Here is a 21,582-nt window from a genome sequence, read left to right on the forward strand (position 1 = left end):
AGATTGTGAGCCCTTTTGGGACAGGGAGCCATTCGTTATTTGATTTTTTTTTTCTGTAAACCGCTTTGGGATCTTTTTGTTGAAAAGCGGTGTATAAATACTGTTGTTGTTGTTATTGTTGTTGTTATTATTAATTCACACAATATCAGCCACATATGCGGTTCCCTATTAACAACCATGCTGCAGCACAAATACAACAAAATTCCCTAATTACGTTTTGAAAGTGGAACCCCCTAACACTGACACAGTACATGGGTTGTGTGCACTTGCACACTTCGCACAGCGGGCGGCGCTTTTCGAAGGACTCCGGTGGGGAGGCTCTGCCTCACCTGCCTCACCTGCCTCCCCACCCAGCGCACATCCCTGAGTAAAGTTCAAGGAAGCCTCTGCGCACCTATGGCCAGAGCTTTCTCCTCACGGCCATTGGTTGGGATGGACTCTGTGAAGATAAACCAACAAGGAGCATGTCTCTGACAGCACTCCCCTGCCTGTCTACTCAGAACTAACTCCCACTGTGGTCAACGAGACTTACTCCCAGGAAAGTGCGGCTAGGGCTGCAGCCTGAGTAGCTACAGCGTGCCCTTCCCATCCCAGGAGGGGCAACAGCTGCCCCCCACCCAGCTCAGGCTGCAGCGAGCACGCCACGCCACGCCACGCCTCAGCCTTCTCAGCCCAGCCTACAAGGAGGCGGGGAGGCGGCGCTGCTTCGCAAGGGCAGAGCTCTGCCTTGCCCAATATGGCGCCTGTCATGGAGCTGAGCTGCTGGGGTGGCGGTTGGGGGTTGCCGTCCGTGCACGCGGAGTGCCTCGTTGTCATGGTAACGCGGGATACAGGCCACCTGGGCTGGAGGCTGGGGATGCTCTGAGGGGCGGCCGGCTTGGGGAGAGCTGTCGTTCTAGGGGGACGAGAGGGGCTCTGCTTCGAAATGGCGTCAGTCTCTCCAAGGTCTCCCCAGTTCAATTAGGTTCAAGTGCCTTCTGTGTGGCCATGAATCTGTTCCAGCACAACCCCTGTGCCTACTCAGAAGTAAGTGTCATTGAGTTCAGAGGAACTTGTTCCCAGGTAAGTAAGTGTGCATAGGACGGCAGTCTTAAAGCCCAAGCCTATGCATGTCTACTCAGAAATAAGTCCTATGGTAGTCAATGGGGCTTACTCTCAGGTAAGTGTGGATAGGACTGCAGCCTCAAGCCCAAGCCTATGCATGTCTACTCAGAAGTAAGTCCTATGGTAGTCAATGGGGCTTACTCTCGGGTAAGTGTGGATAGGACTGCAGCCTCAAGCCCAAGCCTATGCATGTCAACTCAGAAGTAAGTCCTATGGTAGTCAATGGGGCTTACTCTCGGGTAAGTGTGCATAGTATTGAAGCCCCAAGCCCATGCATGTCTGCTCAGAAGTAAGTTCTTATATCTCCATTATATCAACAGTTATGGCCAAAAAAACAAGAAAACAAAAATGCAACTATCTTATGTAACAAAAAGTATAATTTCCTCAACTCAAAACAGACCAATGAGGCTGAATGTTCAAAGAGCCAATGAGATGCTGTTATGTCACAGCAGGGAACCAATAAGGTGTTAGCAAGGTGATAGGGTGGGTGACACCAGGGTTGGATCCAGGGTTTGAGGGGGGTATTGAGTATTACCTTAACTCCAGAGCCCAGGTGGGTATACCAGGGCTCCTGGTTGAACTTTGGCCTCTGTGGCCAAGGTTTGCTAGGCAGGTAGACCTGGGCTCCTTTCTGGACTTGGACCCCAGGTCTTCCTGCTGGGTAGACATGAGCTCCCATTATTACTGGCGCCTGATTTCACTGCCCATCTTGACAGGTGCCCTTACCCGCTGACAAATTTTATCACATGGGGTGTGACAAAACTTTATGGGCCCCAGGTGTCAAATGACCGAGCTACGCCACTGGAGCAATTACATTAAGGAAAAAGTTAATATCTTGATTTGTTGCTATTTCTGAGACAAGTTTTGTTAAAAATCATCACTTTTGCATATTAATAGGACAAGCCATAATTCAAATGATTACAGCTTTGTGCTTAAATGGAACTTAAATTCTGAAGAGTGAACAGGTATATTTATTATGTAATCTTTGTTACAGGCATATGCCAGATTTTCTGGTGCACCATTGAAAGTGAACGTTATAGATAACTTATGGAGAGCACCAAGAGGTATTGCTATAGTATTTTCAATGTAAATGTTAGCATTTTAGGCCACAGTTTAAGAAAAGTTGCGTTCGTATAAACTTAGGTAGATTTGACTATGGGCCCAGGTAGATGTGAATGTGAGGCAAAATGTGAATAGAATTTGGTACAAGTTAGTTTGGCTCTTTCTTGGAAGCTATTTGCAACTGATGCAGTAAAATGCCTATGGTGTTAAGACTTGTGCAACAACTGCATAAGGACAGTGTAGCTGAATTGTGCAAGGTCTTTTATGGATCCAGTGAAAACGCTTGGGGATTGATGCTAAGCAAGTGATTTCAAAAATATTCATAGCTTTCATAAAGGTTTATAAGCCATGATGTTGCTGGCTTCCATAGGCAAAAGGCTGATGTAGAACCAATTCATTATTGAGCTGAGACTTTTCAAATAAGCAAGCACTAATTAAATTGGCATTAATGGATTACATTATCTTGACCTAGTGTCTTCTTCTTTTCTAAGGGAGTGTACCATTATTGATATCAGATGACACTGTTATTTCTCAGCCAACAAACATATTAAATTTCTTAAGAAGACAGGTGAGTTTCCATATGTAGTATCCTGTGTTTCAGTCACTTTATTGTTTAAGTAGTATTTTACTTTGTTTGTACATATCTCTTTTGAAAGATTAAGTAAACTGACACCAGAGCATCCAGTATCTTGTGGTTATAACAGGATGCAAATATAAACAGTCTTATTATTGAGGTTAGTCCTTTTTTGCTTCTGGACAAAAGAAAATACTACACACAAACCTTGCATTATACAGTATTTCTAAAAACACAAATCATAAATAGTAAATCAATCATAAATCATAAATCAAACTAGTACTATAGATCAGTTGCAGTCATACCTACAAAGTTTGTTGACTATTGCTAATAAATTATTTTCCTTATCTTCTTGGCAACAGTGTCATCTCTGATATGATTTGTATAAGAAGCAGTGTGTATAAGGATTTAACACAGAAAGTGAATGTACAGTGTTTCAAAACTTGAAGGTTTTCAGTTGTATGTCTTGTGCATTAGTAGCACTTGACCATATTTTTTATGCCAATAGAACATATTTTTTTATGCCAATAGAATTGTACATTTCAAGAGCAAAGTAATGGCTTTTCACTTAAGAAAAATTGTCAGCTAGTAATACTGGAAGACCCAATTCTGTACACTTCAGTACAATTGGGTCTTGCAGTGTCACTAGCTGAATGTTTTTCTTTAAAGCATTGCTACCTGTTTCAAGTAAAAAGTCAGCACTTTGCTTCTGAAAATATTAGGTGGTGGTAAATCAACTGATTGCAATAATGTGTAGGACCTTTCCAATGGTGCTACGTATTGAGGTCAACTAAAACAAAAAACAAAAACTGGTTGTTGTGACTGCCTTGCCACAGCCTGAAGCAGCTGGAAGCCAGCTTGTATCAGTTTATACAGGCTGACTTAAGGCTGGGCTCTTAGCACGCTATTACAAACTCAAAACAATTTGCCCCAAACAATATTGGCCTTAGTATTAAACACTGAATCTGGGATGAATTTGGCCTCTGATGGAAGATGCACATAGCACCATATTATAAAATAGCTAGAAAGCCCAGCTGGGCCTTTTCCTGCAGGCTCCTGGGCTAAAAATAAATTCTTGCTTCCAAGTCAGTTAGCTCAATATAGGAATGGGAAATGGAATGGTGTATTATTTTTGAAAAGGTACTCAGCCTAGATGGCAGCTGCTCTAATCCAACTGGCCATTTGGTGCTGGTTTCTAAAGAAAGTTTTCATATGGATATAAAATGGCAGTTCTCCCCTGAAATTGCCAGACACACCATAGTTTGACAATTGACAAGGCACACTGTGTTCCTGGAAGGGGGCTCACATCTCCCAATGGCCCTACTAATAAATGACCCTCCCCAAACTCCTGGGATGGACCATCTGTGGCACACCAGTGTACCATAGCACAGTGGTTGAAAATCACTGGGCTAGGAATTTATATCCTGGTTTTTGGCATGACAAAGAGCCGCTATAATTGTAATATAATGGATTGTAGCAGAATCTGTCAGAATATATTGTATTGGTCAGGTTCCCAAGAATCAATCAGCTTGCAGCACAATCCTTTTCATATCTACTCAGAAGTAAGCCTCTTTAAGTTCAATAGGTCTTACTCTCAGGTAAGTGTTTAGAGGATTGCAGCCTGTTCTGTGTTGCCAAGAGAGTTTGACTTGCATTTCTTTAACAGCAGCCTCTCTGTCCCCAATGCCTCATGACAAGCAACTTCTAAAACTGGAAGGCCTTGCTAAAGCAGCTTGTGATATGTCATCATGGTGTAAAGGGGAAAATATCCTGGGATATGGCTGACATTGGTCTTTGGATTCAGCCCATGGAAATTCTGTTCCGACAGACCATTCAGAACTTTTTATGGGAAGGTATTTGAGGTTTTCAATGTAGGAGGGAATTTCTGTTAACAGAGCCAGAACATTTATTCAAGTGATTTTATCACCCATGCTGCTGATACTTGAGTCAACTAAAATGAGTCCATTAATTTTGGTGATACGTATAAGTTCACTTTTACTAAGCTCCCAACTTTTAGTAAGCATCCAATTTCAGTTTCAAAATTGATCTTTCAAATTAAGGGTCTCAACTTACTTGTGCTATTGATTTGCTTCTTTGCTTATGTATAGAGAGGAACTGAAATATGTTTGTTACCTTATTTATTAAGGATTTCTTTCTGCTTGGTTTTAATATTAGAAATTCAGTTGCTGGCTAGCCTGGAAGTTTCACTGAAGACTGGAAACTAAGTAAATTTATATCATCAGAAGAATCAAGGAAATGAAAGTTGAAAAATCAGGATGTGAAAGGATATTGAGTCAGGCTACTTAAAACTGTTTTCAGTGACTAAGGAATGTTCTGGAGAAAGGACACCTTTACTAGGTTTTGACTGCCACCTCTTCCTCTCCTGTTAAGGTATGAGAGCAAACAAATGTGTTCCCCTGAGAAATCAAACATCTGCCACCAAAGTCCTTATAAAACAAAAACTGGACTTATACTACTTATTTAAAGAATAAATTCATACTCTCCTAGTATATGTGAATACACAGAGACACGTTCAAAGTGGCTGACTTCAGGAGCTAAATAAATTAGCACCTCTCTTGTTGCTACTACTCTGTAAGCCACAGTGTTCCTCTGCACTCAGTAACAACCAGGTACTTCCCAACAAACAGGAGCCAGCTCTTGAATAAGATAATGCAGCAATGTCCTCTGGCCCCACACATGGGACAGTTCCTGCTTCTGTTAACAGCAGTTTGCATGTGCAAGGTCAGAGGAGAAACAGATTGCTAGATTATACAGTGCAAAGAAAAAAACACCTTAAGGTAAAGTGCCTGTTGATAGAACGTACAGGTATACTGCAGCTCACTTGGTGCAGTGAATGAGATAGGATTCTGCTCAGCTTCTATGGGGAGCCACATTGGACCAGATTCCTGTGTGTGCACACATACTGGGAGAGCAGGATTGCACCCCATACATACCCAGCTTTTCAGATTCTCTTTATACAGTGAACAAGCCAAACAGGAGCACAAGTACACTTTTAAATAATTTTCTGCAAGGAAATGAAAGTCTATGTTTATAAAGGTGCATCAGCTGCTAAAACCTCTTCATGTTTCTAAATTCTTGAGTCAGGAATACTTGAGCTATGTTTCCTAAGTATGAAGAGTTGATTTTGTTAGAATTTCTTCAGCTAGACTGAATTGAAGATTATTTCTTTTTGTAGCGTCATCATTGTATGTAGCACATTATATATAATGAAAGGACAGGACTCTGCAAATAATATTGAGTTCGGGTATCTGGATAACTTAAGTGATCATGCTATCATTTTACAATAGTTGGAAATAATTAAGTTGGGAGAAAACATGAATGGTGTGATTTGATTTATTTCCGTTTTGTGCTGATGGGTATTTATATCTTTTTAACTTTACAGGAACTCTCTGTTGTGTTTTTTCCCCCCTATTTGGAAAGCTTTGTATGACTGTTCTATATGTAAGTGTATTTTGTTTTTACTGGCAGAAGTATAATGCTGATTATGAACTGTCAGCAAAAGAAGGTGCTGACACACTGGCATATATTGCACTACTTGAAGAAAAACTACATCCTGCAATGGTAAGATACCAGTTATTGCTACTGCCCATGGTTAATACTTTGGAGTTACATTCAGCCAGTCAAGCACATTATTTTCTGTTTACATTAATGGGACTCAGTTTTTTGTGCATTCACTATGAAATGTTTTTGACATTGGTGGGAGGAGTCTGTTTTCACCAAAATTGTGTCTCTTTACAATCTGCATTTGAGATTTCAGTTGAAAATCTGCTCAAGATTAATCATGTCACCAGGGGTGACCCATCCATGAGGCTAGAGGATGTGAGTTGCATCAGTGGCAAATTGTAATGGGAGTGAGGCAGATATGGGGGATGCCTTTTGCCCCAAGTCTGTTGCTGGACCCCCTAAGGCCTACCACAGATGCGGTCCTGCATTGAGCACTAAAAGCTAATGGGAAGATTATCCACCTCCTTCCCTTCTCCCTGGCACAGTGTCTTCAAATGTGGAAGCACAGGACTTCTGGTTTGATTTATATGGGCCTCACATGTGAAGGAGCCCCTGCATTCACATGATCCCTTTAAATCAAACTGAGAGTAAGATGGTGTGTGTATGTGCTTGCAAAGGTGGTAGCAGTGGGCCCAAGGCAGCATTGGGTGGCATTCTGGGTTGTGCCACCCCTGCATGTTGTTAAACTGAAGCTTTTGAGTCCCACCCTCTGTGTTCTAATGCTCAGAACGAGCAGATGAGATACTAATCATTGCCTGTGTTATACTTCAAATTGGTATAAGGTGGAGTCTTGGTTGAATGTTCCTCTAACTGCAATATTTCTTCAGACTGAGAAAACTAGATATTAAAGAGCTGTAGCCTTATTTACTCTGCCTTTCTGAAACATGTGCCACCTTTCAAGACTCAGCGTGGCTCACATTAAGAAAAACAACAAAAACACAACTTGGTAAAAATGATATAGCAGCTGCTATGTGCAATAGTGCATCAGCCAAGCAGTTTCTGAAATAGGTGCATTTTACACAGTCTGTGATGAGTAAACCCCTTGGGTTGGTTTGTTTGGAGAAAAATGCAGTCCTGTAAAACTCTCTTTGCAGCCTGAAGTGGTACAGCCTAGAAATAGATTTATCAATCCATCGACTCCTTAAGAACATAAGAACATAAGAACAGCCCCACTGGATCAGGCCATAGGCCCATCTAGTCCAGCTTCCTGTATCTCACAGCGGCCCACCAAATGCCCCAGGGAGCACACCAGATAACAAGAGACCTCATCCTGGTGCCCTCCCCTACATCTGGCATTCTGACTTAACCCATTCCTAAAATCAGGAGGTTGCGCATACACATCATGGCTTGTACCCCATAATGGATTTTTCCTCCAGAAACTCGTCCAATCCCCTTTTAAAGGCGTCTAGGCTAGACGCCAGCACCACGTCCTGTGGCAAGGAGTTCCACAGACCGACCACACGCTGAGTAAAGAAATATTTTCTTTTGTCTGTCCTAACCCGCCCAACACTCAATTTTAGTGGATGTCCCCTGGTTCTGGTATTATGTGAGAGTGTAAAGAGCATCTGTCCATCCCCTGCATAATTTTGTATGTCTCAATCATGTCCCCCCTCAAGCGTCTCTTTTCTAGGCTGAAGAGGCCCAAACGCCGTAGCCTTTCCTCATAAGGAAGGTGCCCCAGCCCCGTAATCATCTTAGTCGCTCTCTTTTGCACCTTTTCCATTTCCACTATGTCTTTTTTGAGATGCGGCAACCAGAACTGGACACAATACTCCAGGTGTGGCCTTACCATAGATTTGTACAACGGCATTATAATACTAACCGTTTTGTTCTCAATACCCTTCCTAATGATCCCAAGCATAGAATTGGCCTTCTTCACTGCCGCCACACATTGGGTCGACACTTTCATCGACCTGTCCACCAAAACCCCAAGATCTCTCTCCTGATCTGTCACAGACAGCTCAGAACCCATCAGCCTATATCTAAAGTTTTGATTTTTTGCCCCAATGTGCATGACTTTACACTTACTGACATTGAAGCGCATCTGCCATTTTGCTGCCCATTCTGCCAGTCTGGAGAGATCCTTCTGGAGCTCCTCACAATCACTTCTGGTCTTTACCACTCGGAAAAGTTTGGTGTCATCTGCAAACTTAGCCACTTCACTGCTCAACCCTGTCTCCAGGTCATTTATGAAGAGGTTGAAAAGCGCCGGTCCCAGGACAGATCCTTGGGGCACACCGCTTTTCACCTCTCTCCATTGTGAAAATTGCCCATTGACACCCACTCTCTGCTTCCTGGCCTCCAACCAGTTCTCAATCCACGAGAGGACCTGTCCTCTAATTCCCTGACTGTGGAGTTTTTTCAGTAGCCTTTGGTGAGGGACCGTGTCAAACGCCTTCTGAAAGTCCAGATATATAATGTCCACGGGTTCTCCCGCATCCACATGCCTGTTGACCTTTTCAAAGAATTCTATAAGGTTTGTGAGGCAAGACTTACCCTTACAGAAGCCATGCTGACTCTCCCTTAGCAAGGCCTGTTCGTCTATGTGTTTTGAGATTCTATCTTTGATGAGGCATTCCACCATCTTACCCGGTATGGATGTTAGGCTGACTGGCCTATAGTTTCCCGGGTCCCCCCTCTTTCCCTTTTTAAAAATAGGCGTGACATTGTTTTGCCAAATCCCAATCCACTGGGCCTTGCAAGCCAGTCCAATCAGAGTTGCCAATAAGCCAAGTTCCAGTCCAATGGTCAGGTTCCAGGTAGGTCAGTCCAATCAGTCAAGGTATCCAAATCAAAGTCCAAAGCCAAAGTCCAATCACAATCCAGTCTTTCCCAATTCCATAAACCAAGTCACCTCACCACATTCACTCCTCCTACAACCCACCATCCTTTCTATCTCAGGTGCTCCTTATATCCTGAGGGATCTCCTTTAGCCTCTAGTGGCTGCAGCTGTGCAGCACACCTCCAGCTACCACCTGGACCTTAATCCTGCATTCACTTAGAGCAAGGGGCACTGTGGACACCACACCCTATCTCCTCGGTAATATCTTCCGCAATTCCAATACAGACATTTGCTATCCTCCAATCTTCTGGTACCGTGGCCGTTTTGAGGGACAAGTTGCATACCTTAGTCAAGAGATCTGCAACTTCATTCTTCAATTCCTTAATAACCCTTGGGTGGATGCCATCAGGGCCCGGTGACTTATTGATCTTTAATTTATCAATGAGGTCTGAAACATCTTCTCTTTTAACCTCTATCTGACTTAACTCCTCGGTTAGGAGGGGCCGTTCGGGCAGCAGTATCTGCCCGAGGTCTTCTGCCGTGAAGACAGATGCAAAGAACTCATTTAATTTCTCTGCCATCTCTAAGTCTCCTTTTATCTCCCCTTTCCCTCCCTCACCATCCAGAGGGCCAACCGCTTCTCTGGCGGGTTTCCTGCTTCTAACATATTTGAAGAAGCTTTTATTATTCCCCTTAATGTTGCTGGCCATGCGTTCCTCATAGTCTCGCTTGGCCTCCCCTATCACCTTCTTACATTTCTTTTGCCACAGTTTATGTTCCTTTTTATTCTCTTCATTAGGGCAAGACTTCCATTTACGGAAGGAAGCTTCCTTGCCCTTCACAGCCTCTCTAACTTGGCTGGTTAGCCATGCGGGCACCCTCCTGGATTTAGTGGAACCCTTCTTTCTTTGCGGTATACACCTCTGCTGGGCCTCTATTACTGTTTTAAGCAGCCTCCATGCACTCTGGAGAGACTGGACTCTTTTTACCCTCCCTTTCAACCTCCTTCTAACCAGCCTCCTCATTTGAGGGAAGTCCGCCCGTCGGAAGTCAAGGGTTTTTGTTAGAGATTTGCCTGGTATTCTTCCCCCAACGTGCACGTCAAAACGGATCGCAGCATGATCACTGTTCCCCAATGGCTCAGTAACGTTTACATCTCTAACCAGGTCCTGCGTACTGCACAAAATTAAATCCAGAGTCACCTGTCCTCTGGTGGGCTCCGTGACTAGCTGATCTAAGCCACAGTCATTTAGCACGTCAAGAAATCCGGTTTCCTTATCGTGACCAGAACACAAATTGACCCAGTCAATATGAGGATAATTGAAGTCCCCCATGATTACAACCCTGTCCCTCCTTGTCACCTCCCTGATCTGTTTCCTCATTTCAAGGTCCCCATCCGATTTCTGGTCTGGAGGACGATAGCACGCCCCCAGTATTACATCGCTGCACAAGCCTGGTAATTTAACCCACAGAGATTCTGCGGTGGAGTCAGACCCAACTTCAATCTCTACTTTGCTGGATTCTATCCCTTCCTTAACATAAAGGGCCACCCCACCTCCAACACGCCCCTGCCTGTCCCTCCTGTAGAGTTTATAGCCCGGGATTGCGGTATCCCACTGATTCTCCGCATTCCACCAGGTTTCCGTTATGCCCACTATGTCAATATTTTCCCTTGTCACCAGACATTCCAGTTCTCCCACCTTTGCTCGTAGACTTCGGGCATTCGCATAAAAGCATTTATACACGGAATGCCCCAGGATGGGCTGCTTATTCGCTCCTTTGTCCCCGCATCCTCTCATTGTGCCAAACTGTCTATCACATCCCATCACCCTACCTTTCCCAATTTCTTCTCCTACCCTGCCTTTGTCTTGTTGTTCTCTAACCTCCCCATCCTCATCCCATAGGGATGAGGAGTCCCGAACCGGATGCCCCTCGGCTCCTGTCGGCCTTCCCCCAGGGATCAGTTTAAAAGCTGCTCTGCCACCTTTTTAATGTTATGTGCCAGCAGTCTGGTTCCATTCTGGTTCAAATGGAGCCCGTCCCTCTTGTACAGGCCCCGCTTGTCCCAAAACGTTCCCCAGTGCCTAACGAATCTAAACCCCTCCTCCCTACACCACCGTCTCATCCACGCATTGAGACCCCTGATCTCCGCCTGCCTAGCTGGCCCTGCGCGTGGAACAGGTAGCACTTCAGAGAACGCTACCTTTGAGGTCCTGGCTTTCAGCTTCCTGCCTAAAAGCCTAAATTTGGTCTCCAGGACCTCCCAGCTACACCTGCCCACGTCGTTGGTGCTGACATGCACCACAGCTGCTACCTCTCCCCCAGCACTGTCTACTAGCCTGTCTAGACGAGAAGTGATGTCCGCAACCTTCGCACCAGGCAGGCAAGTCACCACGCGGTCCTCACATCTGTCGCAAACCCCCCTCTCTATGTTTCTAATAATCGAATCCCCCACTACAAGAAGCTCCCGACCCCCCTCCCGCCGAGGAGTATCCCGAGTGCGCTCGGATACGGGCCCATCCCCTGGAGAAGGGATCCCCCCTAGGGGATTGTTTCCCTCCTCTCCAGGATAACGTCCTCCACTCCCGAGACTTCCCACCCGGGCAGCCGAGGAGCTGCACGCCTGAGGTTGGGACGAAGCCTGATAGTCCCCGGAAGTCTCCCCACGGTCCTCCTCTGGCTGCCTGCACTTCTCCAGGTCGGCCACCAAGGCTTCAAGGGAGCGGATGCGTTCCCTGAGAGCCTGGAGCTCCTTGCACCGAGGACACACCCATGACTTATGCCCCAGAGGCATATAATCATACATGTGGCACTCGATGCAGAACACTGGATAGCCCCCACCCTGCTGCTGGCTGTCTGACTGCATAGCTTTTTTGTTGTTGTTGTTGTTGTTGTTTTATTTAGGGGTCCTTTTAAAAACCGTACACTGGATAGCAGCCCTTTTCTCTAGGGAAGAGGAAGGGCAGTATATGGGGCCCTGGCCTCCTCGCCCTGCTGCTGAACTCACCCAGATGCTAAACTCTTGTGCCTTACCTGGCACTTAGTTCCCGAGGCACTGGGTTCCCAGAGGCCACACGCGATGGCCCGCCTAGCTTTATACTCCTGGCTGGCTCCTCCCCCTCCTTCCTTCCTGATTGAAAGGGGGCTGGCCTTCCCAGGTGAGTTTACAAAAGCTCAGGAAGGCAAATGGCTGCTGATGGGCATGACCTACTCTGCAGGCTCCTGAATGGACTGCTTGGATTAGCCTAATGGAGCTCTTAATGGGTTGGGAATTGGCCCTTCCTAGGTTCTTTCCCTCCTAGTTCTGTTCTCTTAGGCTGGACTGTTTTTGTTACCTCAAGCTAGTTTTTATTTGGGTTTGTTTAATTATTTATTGCTCTCTAGATCCTGTGTGCCAATTTACTGACCTGTTTAGGTTATGTTCTAATTTAGATTAAGTTTAACCTGGGTTAAGTATAGGTTTAATTTAAACAAGTAGAAAAACCTGCTTTCCACTTTATCCTCCTCCCTTCCTTCGATTAGGTGCTACCTTAAGTGCAGCTAACTTTCAATTTTGATTTAAATGCCTGACCCTTGGGCACTTACTCACGAGTAGGACTCTGCTCTTACTCATGAGTAGGACTCTGCTCCTACTCAGAGTAGCCCTATGTACCTCCCTTAGGTGCTAACTTTCAATTTTGATTTAAGGTTGCTTTAAAGGTAAGGTTAAGGTTAGAAGACAGGGAGTTAGAAAGACAAAGCATTAGAATGAGTACACTTACCTCCTCCTCCTGCTCCTCCTCCTCTCCTTCTCCAAAACTCAGAGGTCTCCTTGCCTTCTCCTCGCCCAGATGCTAAACTCTTGTGCCTTACCTGGCACTTAGTTCCCGAGGCACTTGGTTCCCAGAGGCCACACGCGTCTGCAGAGAGCCTCACGCGATGGCCTGCCTAGCTTTTTACTCCTGGCTGGCTCCTCCTCCTTATGACAGCTAAGCCTGAAGTATCGCAGATCTGTCAGTAACTGGGGTGGGGGGCGACTTGCAGTTCACAGCTAACGTGTCTTTCAGGTTTTTGGTCAGTGCCCTAAAACACTGCCGACACAACAGAAGGGTATAATTGGAATTGGATAGTGTTTCTTTATAATGCACTGAATGAAATGCAAGATTCATTTATGTTGTTCTAATTATCTTTGGTTAACTGTTCTATCCCATGAGTCTTAAAACTGGGGTATTTACTGAATAATACACTATGTACATAATACTGTATGTGTGTGTTTCTGTCTGTAATATATTTATTGGATTTTGTGTTCAGTGTTTCACTATTGGAGCTTCCTTAAGTTATTAAAAATCAACTGCTGTGCAAAATTAGATGAGTCCTTTATGAAGGGAATGTTGCTACTCATTCTTAAATTGCAGCTAACGTTATCTATCCTTATAATATAGCTGCACACTTTCTGGGTTGAAGTTGATAATTACTACAATGTGACAAAACCGTGGTTTGCTTCAAGGATTCCATTTCCATTGAGCTGGTACTTGCCTGGGAAGATGTCTAGGGAAGCACTTAATAGAATCTTGCTGACAAAGGGGCAGCCTCCATTGTACAGTCTTACTGAAGTAGAAGCACAGGTATGTTTTCTTATGTGAATAATTTAGGTTTACAGTTGATGCAACTATATCTCCACAAGTACAAACTAAATATGATAATTTCTTAATTAGCATGCCTAAAGATTTGGGGAGGGCTGTAGCTCAGTAGTAGTGTATATACGGTTCCTATATTCAGTCACTGACATTGGGCTTAATGAACCAAATAAATCTTATCTAAAACACACTTTCTTGGGTGTAAGTGCTATTGAACACAATGGAACTTACTTCTGTATAGACATATATAGGCTTTTACTACAACTCCGTATAAAGCAGCTTTATATGTCCATAAGATTTATTCTGTGACTACAGTATAGAACGCATTGCTGTTTTGGAACAACAAAATTTTGGAAAATTGTTTTGGATCAGGAAATTTGGCCACTAGTGCTAATAGGCAAGAACTGGCGCTATGCATTCTCCTCAACTAGTGCTGATCAAATAGGCATGCTGCTGCATTCTGCCCCTGGAGCTTCTGAGCAGTTTTCCAGGGGAGATTTGCATAGAGGAAATTGTGGTAATTAACCTATGAGATGGATGACATGCACCTGTGAGATGTGGATGACTACACAGATCCTTGTTTTTTTCAGTAAAATGAGGAAATAGCAAGGCCCTGCAAAGAATAAGCAAGAGAGGGGAAAAAATCCAAACAAAGTGGAAAATAGTCTAGCGTACCAGGAAGTGGCTACAGGTGGGCAGAAGGAGTGTCAAGTCATAGGTGATTTCAGTGTCATTTTTAGGTTTAAGTGTGTGCTTTCTTTGGTCCTGTATATTGAAGTTGTATACTTTGAATATTTTGGAGTAGAATTCACATTGTGCCACATAGGTTCTTAGCTGTCCATCATTTAGAGATCCTGAAGCTCCTATACTAGTGGTTCCCAACCTTTGGTTGGGACGCTACCCTCTTAAACGTAGGCATGTTTTTTATTAGGACATTTACCCCCTTAAGAAGGGTAGTAACCTGAGCAGGGATCTGTAGGCCCGTTAGCAGTTTAGCTGTCGCTGCTGCCAAATACAAGTTAGTAAAATAACTCTTTTTAGTCATATGCCAGCAGCAGCAACAGCGAAACTCAAAAGTGCTATACTAAAGGTGCCTACAAGTCCCTAGTCAGGTCACTACCCTCCTTAAGAGGGTAAGTGTCCCAACCAAAAACACTCATGCCTACCTTGAGGGATCACAACTCTCAGGATGGGAAACACTGTCCTACACAGGTTAAATTCACACTATAGGTCCAACCTTGTTATACACTGATTGTTTATACACAGATTTGACTTGGCAGGAATGGCCCCAGCAAATGAGAAGGAATGTGCTGATCCCTGGAGAAGGAGAAAAATGCACCCCTTTAAAATGCTTTTCTTACTGTTGTAGAGATTGTGAACTCAACATGATGAGAAGGGCCCTTTATTAAAGGAAAACAGTCCTTTATAATAGTTAAAGAGAGGGCGGCCTCGCCCTACCCGAGCGCCTTTTCTTTAGCGGCGACCAAAGTGAATAACGCCATTGAGGGGCTGCTTCCCTTACTCGGGGGAAGGGGGCGAACATCCCCTTCTCCAGAGGAGCCTCCCGCGGTAGCGCAGGAGGCGTAGGATCCGGTGGGAACCCTCCGTGGAGCCTCCAGGTCTGGGAGCTCCAGGCAGCTCAGGATTGGGCTGCCCACCTGTAATTTGAAAAAAGTACCAGTGAAGGACACAGTGCAGATAAGTTTAAAATTTATTTTTAGATATATAGGGATGCTAAGGAGTGCCTGAATCTTCTGTCAAGCAGACTGGGGACCTCTTCCTTTTTCTTTGGAAATATGTAAGTATAGATTTACTGCATTTATAACATACACTTTACGTTATCTTTAAAATCAAAATGCATATTCTGTTCAGCATCCTGGTTTTTGCTTGTCATTGTAAATTACTAGGGGTTGGGGAGGGGTTTAATATGCAGCCTTTGCCATCAATCCATGTTCAGACTGCAGGGCAACTAATTTGATATTTTTGAAAAGAAAACGTGATCTAGTTTGATAGCCTGGCTTCTTAACAATGAGTAGCAAATCAGAGTTTGCCAAATCTGAATGCAGTGGCAAACTAAAGGTTTGTTCTACACCAGAATCAGAAGCTTACAATTTCTTGTGCACAAAGGAGAGGAATAGAGTGCACACACCAAAAGCTCATGCTCATTAATCCATAGCTGAGCATTGTCAGAACTTCACCCACGTCTTCCTCGGAAGAACCCATCTTGTGTCCTTTGCATGTACAGGTGGAGCCTCTTTATTCGCAATATTTTTAACCGTGAATCTGACTCAGCGTGGGTCACCAGGACCTGCATGGAGCCAGACTTGGCCTCACCTGAGCCCTCTGGAGGCAACTGCAGCTGTGCTCCAGTCACCTCCGGAGGCGCTTCTGAGGCCCGTGGAGGCCGCCTCACAAGGGCCTCCGGAGGTCCTAGAGAGGCACTTCTGGTTTTCGGCTGAAAACCGCAAGTGCCTCTCTAGGACCTCCAGAGGCTGCACACAGCCTCCACGGGTCTCATAAGAGCCTCTGGAGGCGACTGGACCACAGCTGGAGCTAAATTTCAGTGGAGCAGCATGGAAAGTAGGTACAATGAAACATCTTCCATGCTGCATCAGGTAACTTGTGAAGCAGACATGAGTTTGATGTCAGGAGTGATTGATAGCATATTATGATTTGTGTGTCAACTCTTATTTAGTTCTCTTCATTTGTTTGTTCTTAGAAAGCTGTACTAGGTAAGCAGCTGAAATTATGCCAGTGTTTGAGCTTTTATCTAAAACAAGCTTAGAACATGTCAACAGCTGTTGATGTTCTATTATATATGCTTACATTTTTTTGGTTAAAACCTGCTTAGTGTCTGCAGCTAAATTATATATATATATCTGGATGTCATGAAGAATTGGATCTTTTAGCCCATTGATGGATGCATTTTATCATAATGACAACACACAGCCTTGCTAAACTCTTATGGAAGCAGTGCCCTATTCCACACGTTAAGTCAAATGCATTTTTAAGTTCTGTCATGAGCTGTTTTATCAGTGCTAGGTTAGTGTGAATACTGATGTGCCACGTGTGAGAACTTTCAAACGTAACTACATACTATTTTGTATATTCCTCTGTTTAAAAAAATTTCTTACGGATGCTTATCATAGCTGTGTCCGTTCTTTCTAGACCCACAACTCTGGATGCCTTTGTGTTTGGTTTTCTTGCTTCTCTGTATAAAGTACCATTCCCCAAAGTCCAGTTACAAGATCATTTAAAGCAGCTTCCCAATTTATGTCGCTTCTGTGATGACATTCTGAGCTGCTACTTTAGTCCAAACATATCTGGTAAGCCATACCTTTTTCTTCCAATATTTCCATGTGTTCAAAAGAAAGAAGCATATATTTTTATTAAATCTTTACTAGAATTAGATGGTTTTGCAAGAATGCTGTGGAGATCTAACATTTAATTTCTACTGTTTTTTTTAATGTAGATGATAGAAGATTTTGTGTTTGCATTATGTGTTCATTCTCCTTATGAAAACCTTGAAAGTTTCTTGCTAACTTTCTCTTCCGGTGTTTGCCTCTTTAGGTCCCACTCCAATGGGTCAAGAAACAGTGGATGCAAATCTGCAGAAACTCACACAGCTTGTAAACAAGGAATCCAACTTGATTGATAAGGTTCTTTTGTTTGCCTTTCTACACATTTGCAGTCTTTTTGTTGATAACTCAAAAAGGCCAAACTAGATCAGGCAGCAGCAGTAGTGCTTTAACCAGGTCACAAGGTGTGGGTCAGAAAACAGACGAGATATTCGAGTCAAAAGTGCTGATCTTTTCCCCAATGCCACTAACTTTCCTGCTGACAGCTTCAGTGGTTTTCTCCTAGCTGGTTTCAGAGCTGAGAGAGAGGCTGCAGGGAGGTAAGCAGTGGGTAAAGGAAGATTTCTGCACTCCTCACTGATGTGTCCCTTTTGCTTTTAAGGATCAGAAAGCATCAGCTCCTTTCTGTATGATTGAAGCAGTTGTGTTTAAGCACACATAACTTTACCTGTTGCTAGAAGAATAAAAGGAGAATAGGAAGAGACTCACAGCCCTATCCACACTTTCCTGGGAGTAAGCCCCATTGACTCTAATGGGACTTACTTCTGAGTAGACATGCATAGGATTGGGCTGTCAGTTCCCTGACCAGTCTCTCTCCCACTGGCACCAGAGGCCAGCACCCATCCACACAGGCCTCCATGCTGGCAGCAACTACTACTGGATGGTTGTGAAGTGCTTTATGGCACTTTCACAATGGCCGTATCTCTGGCAGCATGCACTGCCGCAAGTTGACTCCAAGGAAGACCAAGACATTGGTTGAAGCATATTCCTTGAATATGCATGCACACACTCCACTCCTCCTTACGTTTTCTGTTCACATTCTTCTACTCTTAGGGAAGGGGTATTTTCCTGTAAAGAGTTTTATGGGCTATCTGAGAAGGGCTGGGAGTGAAACCTACAACAGACCAAATAAGGGCTGATCACTAACTGGGAGAAAATAACTCTTGTTTGACTTACTATTATTTCTAATCCAAGGAACATCAGGAAAGCACCATACTTGTGGAAGGGAACTGCTACCTGGTTGAGAAAGGCACCCCAATTATTCTAACCCTTATCAAACACTGAATAAGAAAACACCCTGATCCAGGGTAACCTTTCAGACATACTCTAGATTCCCAGTTACCCAATTGTAAACAGGTTGAGGTAATACAGAACTCTTAATTGGCAGTCTCTGATAGAAAGGCTCTTGAAGCTATTTTGAGGACTGGGATGAGTGTAAATTCTTAGAGACCATAATGCTTTGTTTCAACAAAACACCCAAATCCTTTGTCTTCTGAAATACAAAGAAAGCTAGACATAGGCCATGCAAGAGAGACTGCAAGAAATCAAAGTTTGGTTCAGAGAAGATCTAGCAAACCATCTGTGGCTATATATTATCTTGGAAACAACTTGCTAAAGTTTAATTTGAAATATCCATTATTAACAGTCATTTGTTTACTGCAGATGGATGATAACCTTCGTAAAAGTCCTCAACACCCTCCACGGAAGCTGACCACTCTCAAACTTTCTGCAGCTGGGGAAGGAAATAGCTCACTGAATCGTTTATCACCCTGAAAATTTTTGGTTTCCTATTTGTTTGTGTGTTTTGATTTGATATCGGTCTCTCATAGATCTTCATGTTAATTCTATGTGTATGTACTGTTAGAGAGAAAAGTGAACTGACCTATAAGTGCAAACAGATTCATTTAACCAATGCACCGAGTTGTCATCAAGGAACTAACCAGTAAGTCCAAGTAAATCCAGAATCATTCAGCAGCCTTCGTACTGTATGAAGTTGCCTTAAGTGCTTGGCATTTAGGGTTCTTGCGTTTCATAACCAAAAAACTAAGATCCCAATCTTTGGAATGTTCAAATACATAAGTCTCTTCTGCTGATGAAGTTTTGTTATGACTGCAGTGATGTTATAGCTCAATTAGATGGTCATATGTTGGCATAGCTACTAACTAGACCATCACTTTTGGCATTTTTTAAAGTAAGTTTTCCAAGGGCCAAATTTCATGTTCTATTTACGTATTATTCTTGCATGCTGAATGGCAGCCTTTGGGGATGGAGGTCTGGATTTGGACCACAGAATGCAACAGGTGGATTTATACAGTCTTCCTCCTGTAATCCAATTTGTATTGGACCCCTTTGTGATTGCTATTTGCCCAGGAGGGAAGTTTCCATTGGCAACAGTGTCTGCTTTGCTCTGGGGGTAAATAGCAACCATGTATTCTGATATGAATCAGCAACACAGTGGGGACAATGGGTTAAATCTCTCCCTCATATACGCACTGCACTCCTGATCCAGGTTCCACACTGCTGTTTTCAGGAAAAAAGCATTCAAAGGTCAATAACATGTTTAATGTAACTTTGCCCTTACTGTATATTGTTCAGATACTGGAAAAAAAAATTAAAAAGTTGCTCTTTGTGGCAAGTAAGCTGAGAAGCAGTGAGAGGTATTTTGCCATTTTGTAACATGATTGCTGCAAGCAATGATCACTGTATATAAACTATTTTAAAATGAATTTATTATTAAGAATATTTATATACCACTTTACAACAAAAGTTCATAAAGTGGTAACTGAATTTAGCTTTACATGTGGGCCCCCATCTCCACAGGTTCTGTCATCTCTTGCCCCATGGATATGGGAGGATGCATGTATGGATAGCAGCCCCTGCACACCTGTTACATTATCTTTGTTTTATTGTAAAAGCACTTACAGCATGGGTACTTATTGTTTAAGTACCCATGCTGCAAGTGCTTCTACAATAAAACAAAGGTAATGTAATAGGTGTGCCCGGGCTGCTATCCATACATGTAATGGGCCAGGGGATGGGTAGAATCTATGGATACCAGATCTGTGAATTCGGGGGCCTGCATGTATTGCACTGGCACTTCATGTTAGAATTTTTATTCAGCTCTGGTCTCAGTAATAATACAGTCTTGACTAGCCTCCTTAATGTGAACTCACCTAACTTTAAACACAAATACTGAAAGCATCAGTTCAATGCAGTTAAGAAATTAAATTAGACCTGTTGCAGGTCAAGACGAAATAGCTAGTACTGGCAACATTTCACTTTTCCCTCCTGTTTGTAGAAATTCTTTTGTTTCTTGCTTTTATAAGTTTATCCAATAATGTTACAAACCATCCACTGTTTTTTTTCTGGGTGTAAAAAGTCCAAATTTAGATGTTATTCAGAAGCTTAAAATAGTAATGACCCCATATGTGGCTATGAGCACTCTGCAGTTGATGCACAGTTCCTGATAAGCATCCAACTTGCACAGAAACAGCAAGGGCAGCCCCCACATTTAGTGCTGATACATTGCCAGGTCGATCTCTGGCACTGCATGCATATACAGAGTCACTGTATCTACACTGGAGCTTCTGCACATGCAAAATATCTCTTAGGCCAATTGTGTGATGCTCATTTATGATAATGGAAATGGCAAAGTTCATTTCATATTAGTGGTAGCTGTGTCTCAAATGGTCCATTTATTATTCTAAATTCAAAGAAAGCAAATATTTAGAAGGAAACTGTATATTAGACTCTTGTAGGCTGACAGCAAGGTATGTAGGAAGTGTGCAAACCAAGTCTACTCATTAATGATGTCTGTACAATCACAGAAGCCTCTGGGTAATATTCATAGGTACGTTTTGACAAGCAAGAAACATCTCCGTGTGCACATCTTCTAACCTTGCAGGTACCCACACAAAGTGGTAGCACATTCAAAGGCCTCTGTGAGCTCTTGCTTAATGCTGGTAAAGGAGAGACCGCACAAAATGGGGACAGGGATCCACAGGCCCTCACTGATGCTCACTATTCTAAAATATAATTCTGTGTATTCAGTATATCAAATATTTTTGAAAAGCTACTCAGTCAAAATGGCAGCTGCTGTTAACCAACTGGTCATTTGGTGTCAGTTTCTAAATTTCATATGGATATAAAAGGGCAGTCTCACCTGACTTTATTTTTGCCAAATCAAACAAACCTAACATTTTCCCTCTAAATTACTTGTAGCAATCTGTATATGAGGAGAAATATTTGTACAAACAAGCTTGTAAATTGTGTATATAAGCTTATTTACAGATTACTTTATAACATGAGGAATGTAAAGATCTTTCATGTATCTTACTATTTATAACAATTTTGGATGTCTAACAAAAATAAATGGCTTCTAGAATGTTTAGTTATTTTGAAATGTGTAGATGCCACACACGCAATAATGGAAATCCTGTGGACATATGTTAAAACAAACTCATCTAGTCTTGAAAAGGGACGTCGAGATCATACTATTCAGCATCTTTGAAACTTCTGTAGCATGAAGAATATTGTAATTGGGTCTCATCTGTTTTGTAA

At 43.2% G+C, this 21,582-nt stretch overlaps 1 protein-coding gene across 2 annotated transcripts; it reads left to right on the top strand.

Annotated features, from left to right (window-relative positions):
* The first annotated feature begins 724 nt into the window (after nucleotides 1-724).
* On the top strand, nucleotides 725-19,921 carry MTX3 (metaxin 3). Of its 2 annotated transcripts, none has more exons than XM_066614747.1 (9): nucleotides 725-817; nucleotides 2,099-2,168; nucleotides 2,658-2,734; nucleotides 6,230-6,322; nucleotides 13,469-13,651; nucleotides 15,385-15,461; nucleotides 16,832-16,989; nucleotides 17,234-17,322; nucleotides 18,685-19,921. In XM_066614747.1, exons 1-9 carry the CDS (start codon nucleotides 737-739, stop codon nucleotides 18,793-18,795), a joined length of 939 nt encoding a protein of 312 aa, XP_066470844.1. In that variant the 5' UTR covers nucleotides 725-736; the 3' UTR covers nucleotides 18,796-19,921. The 2 variants fall into 2 exon arrangements, with proteins under 2 accessions (XP_066470844.1, XP_066470845.1); XM_066614748.1 differs by lacking the exon at nucleotides 725-817 and adding an exon at nucleotides 874-1,026.
* Nucleotides 19,922-21,582: the final 1,661 nt, after the last annotated feature.

Source organism: Tiliqua scincoides, chromosome 2 (assembly GCF_035046505.1).
Source record: "Tiliqua scincoides isolate rTilSci1 chromosome 2, rTilSci1.hap2, whole genome shotgun sequence".
Taxonomy (NCBI): domain Eukaryota; kingdom Metazoa; phylum Chordata; class Lepidosauria; order Squamata; family Scincidae; genus Tiliqua; species Tiliqua scincoides.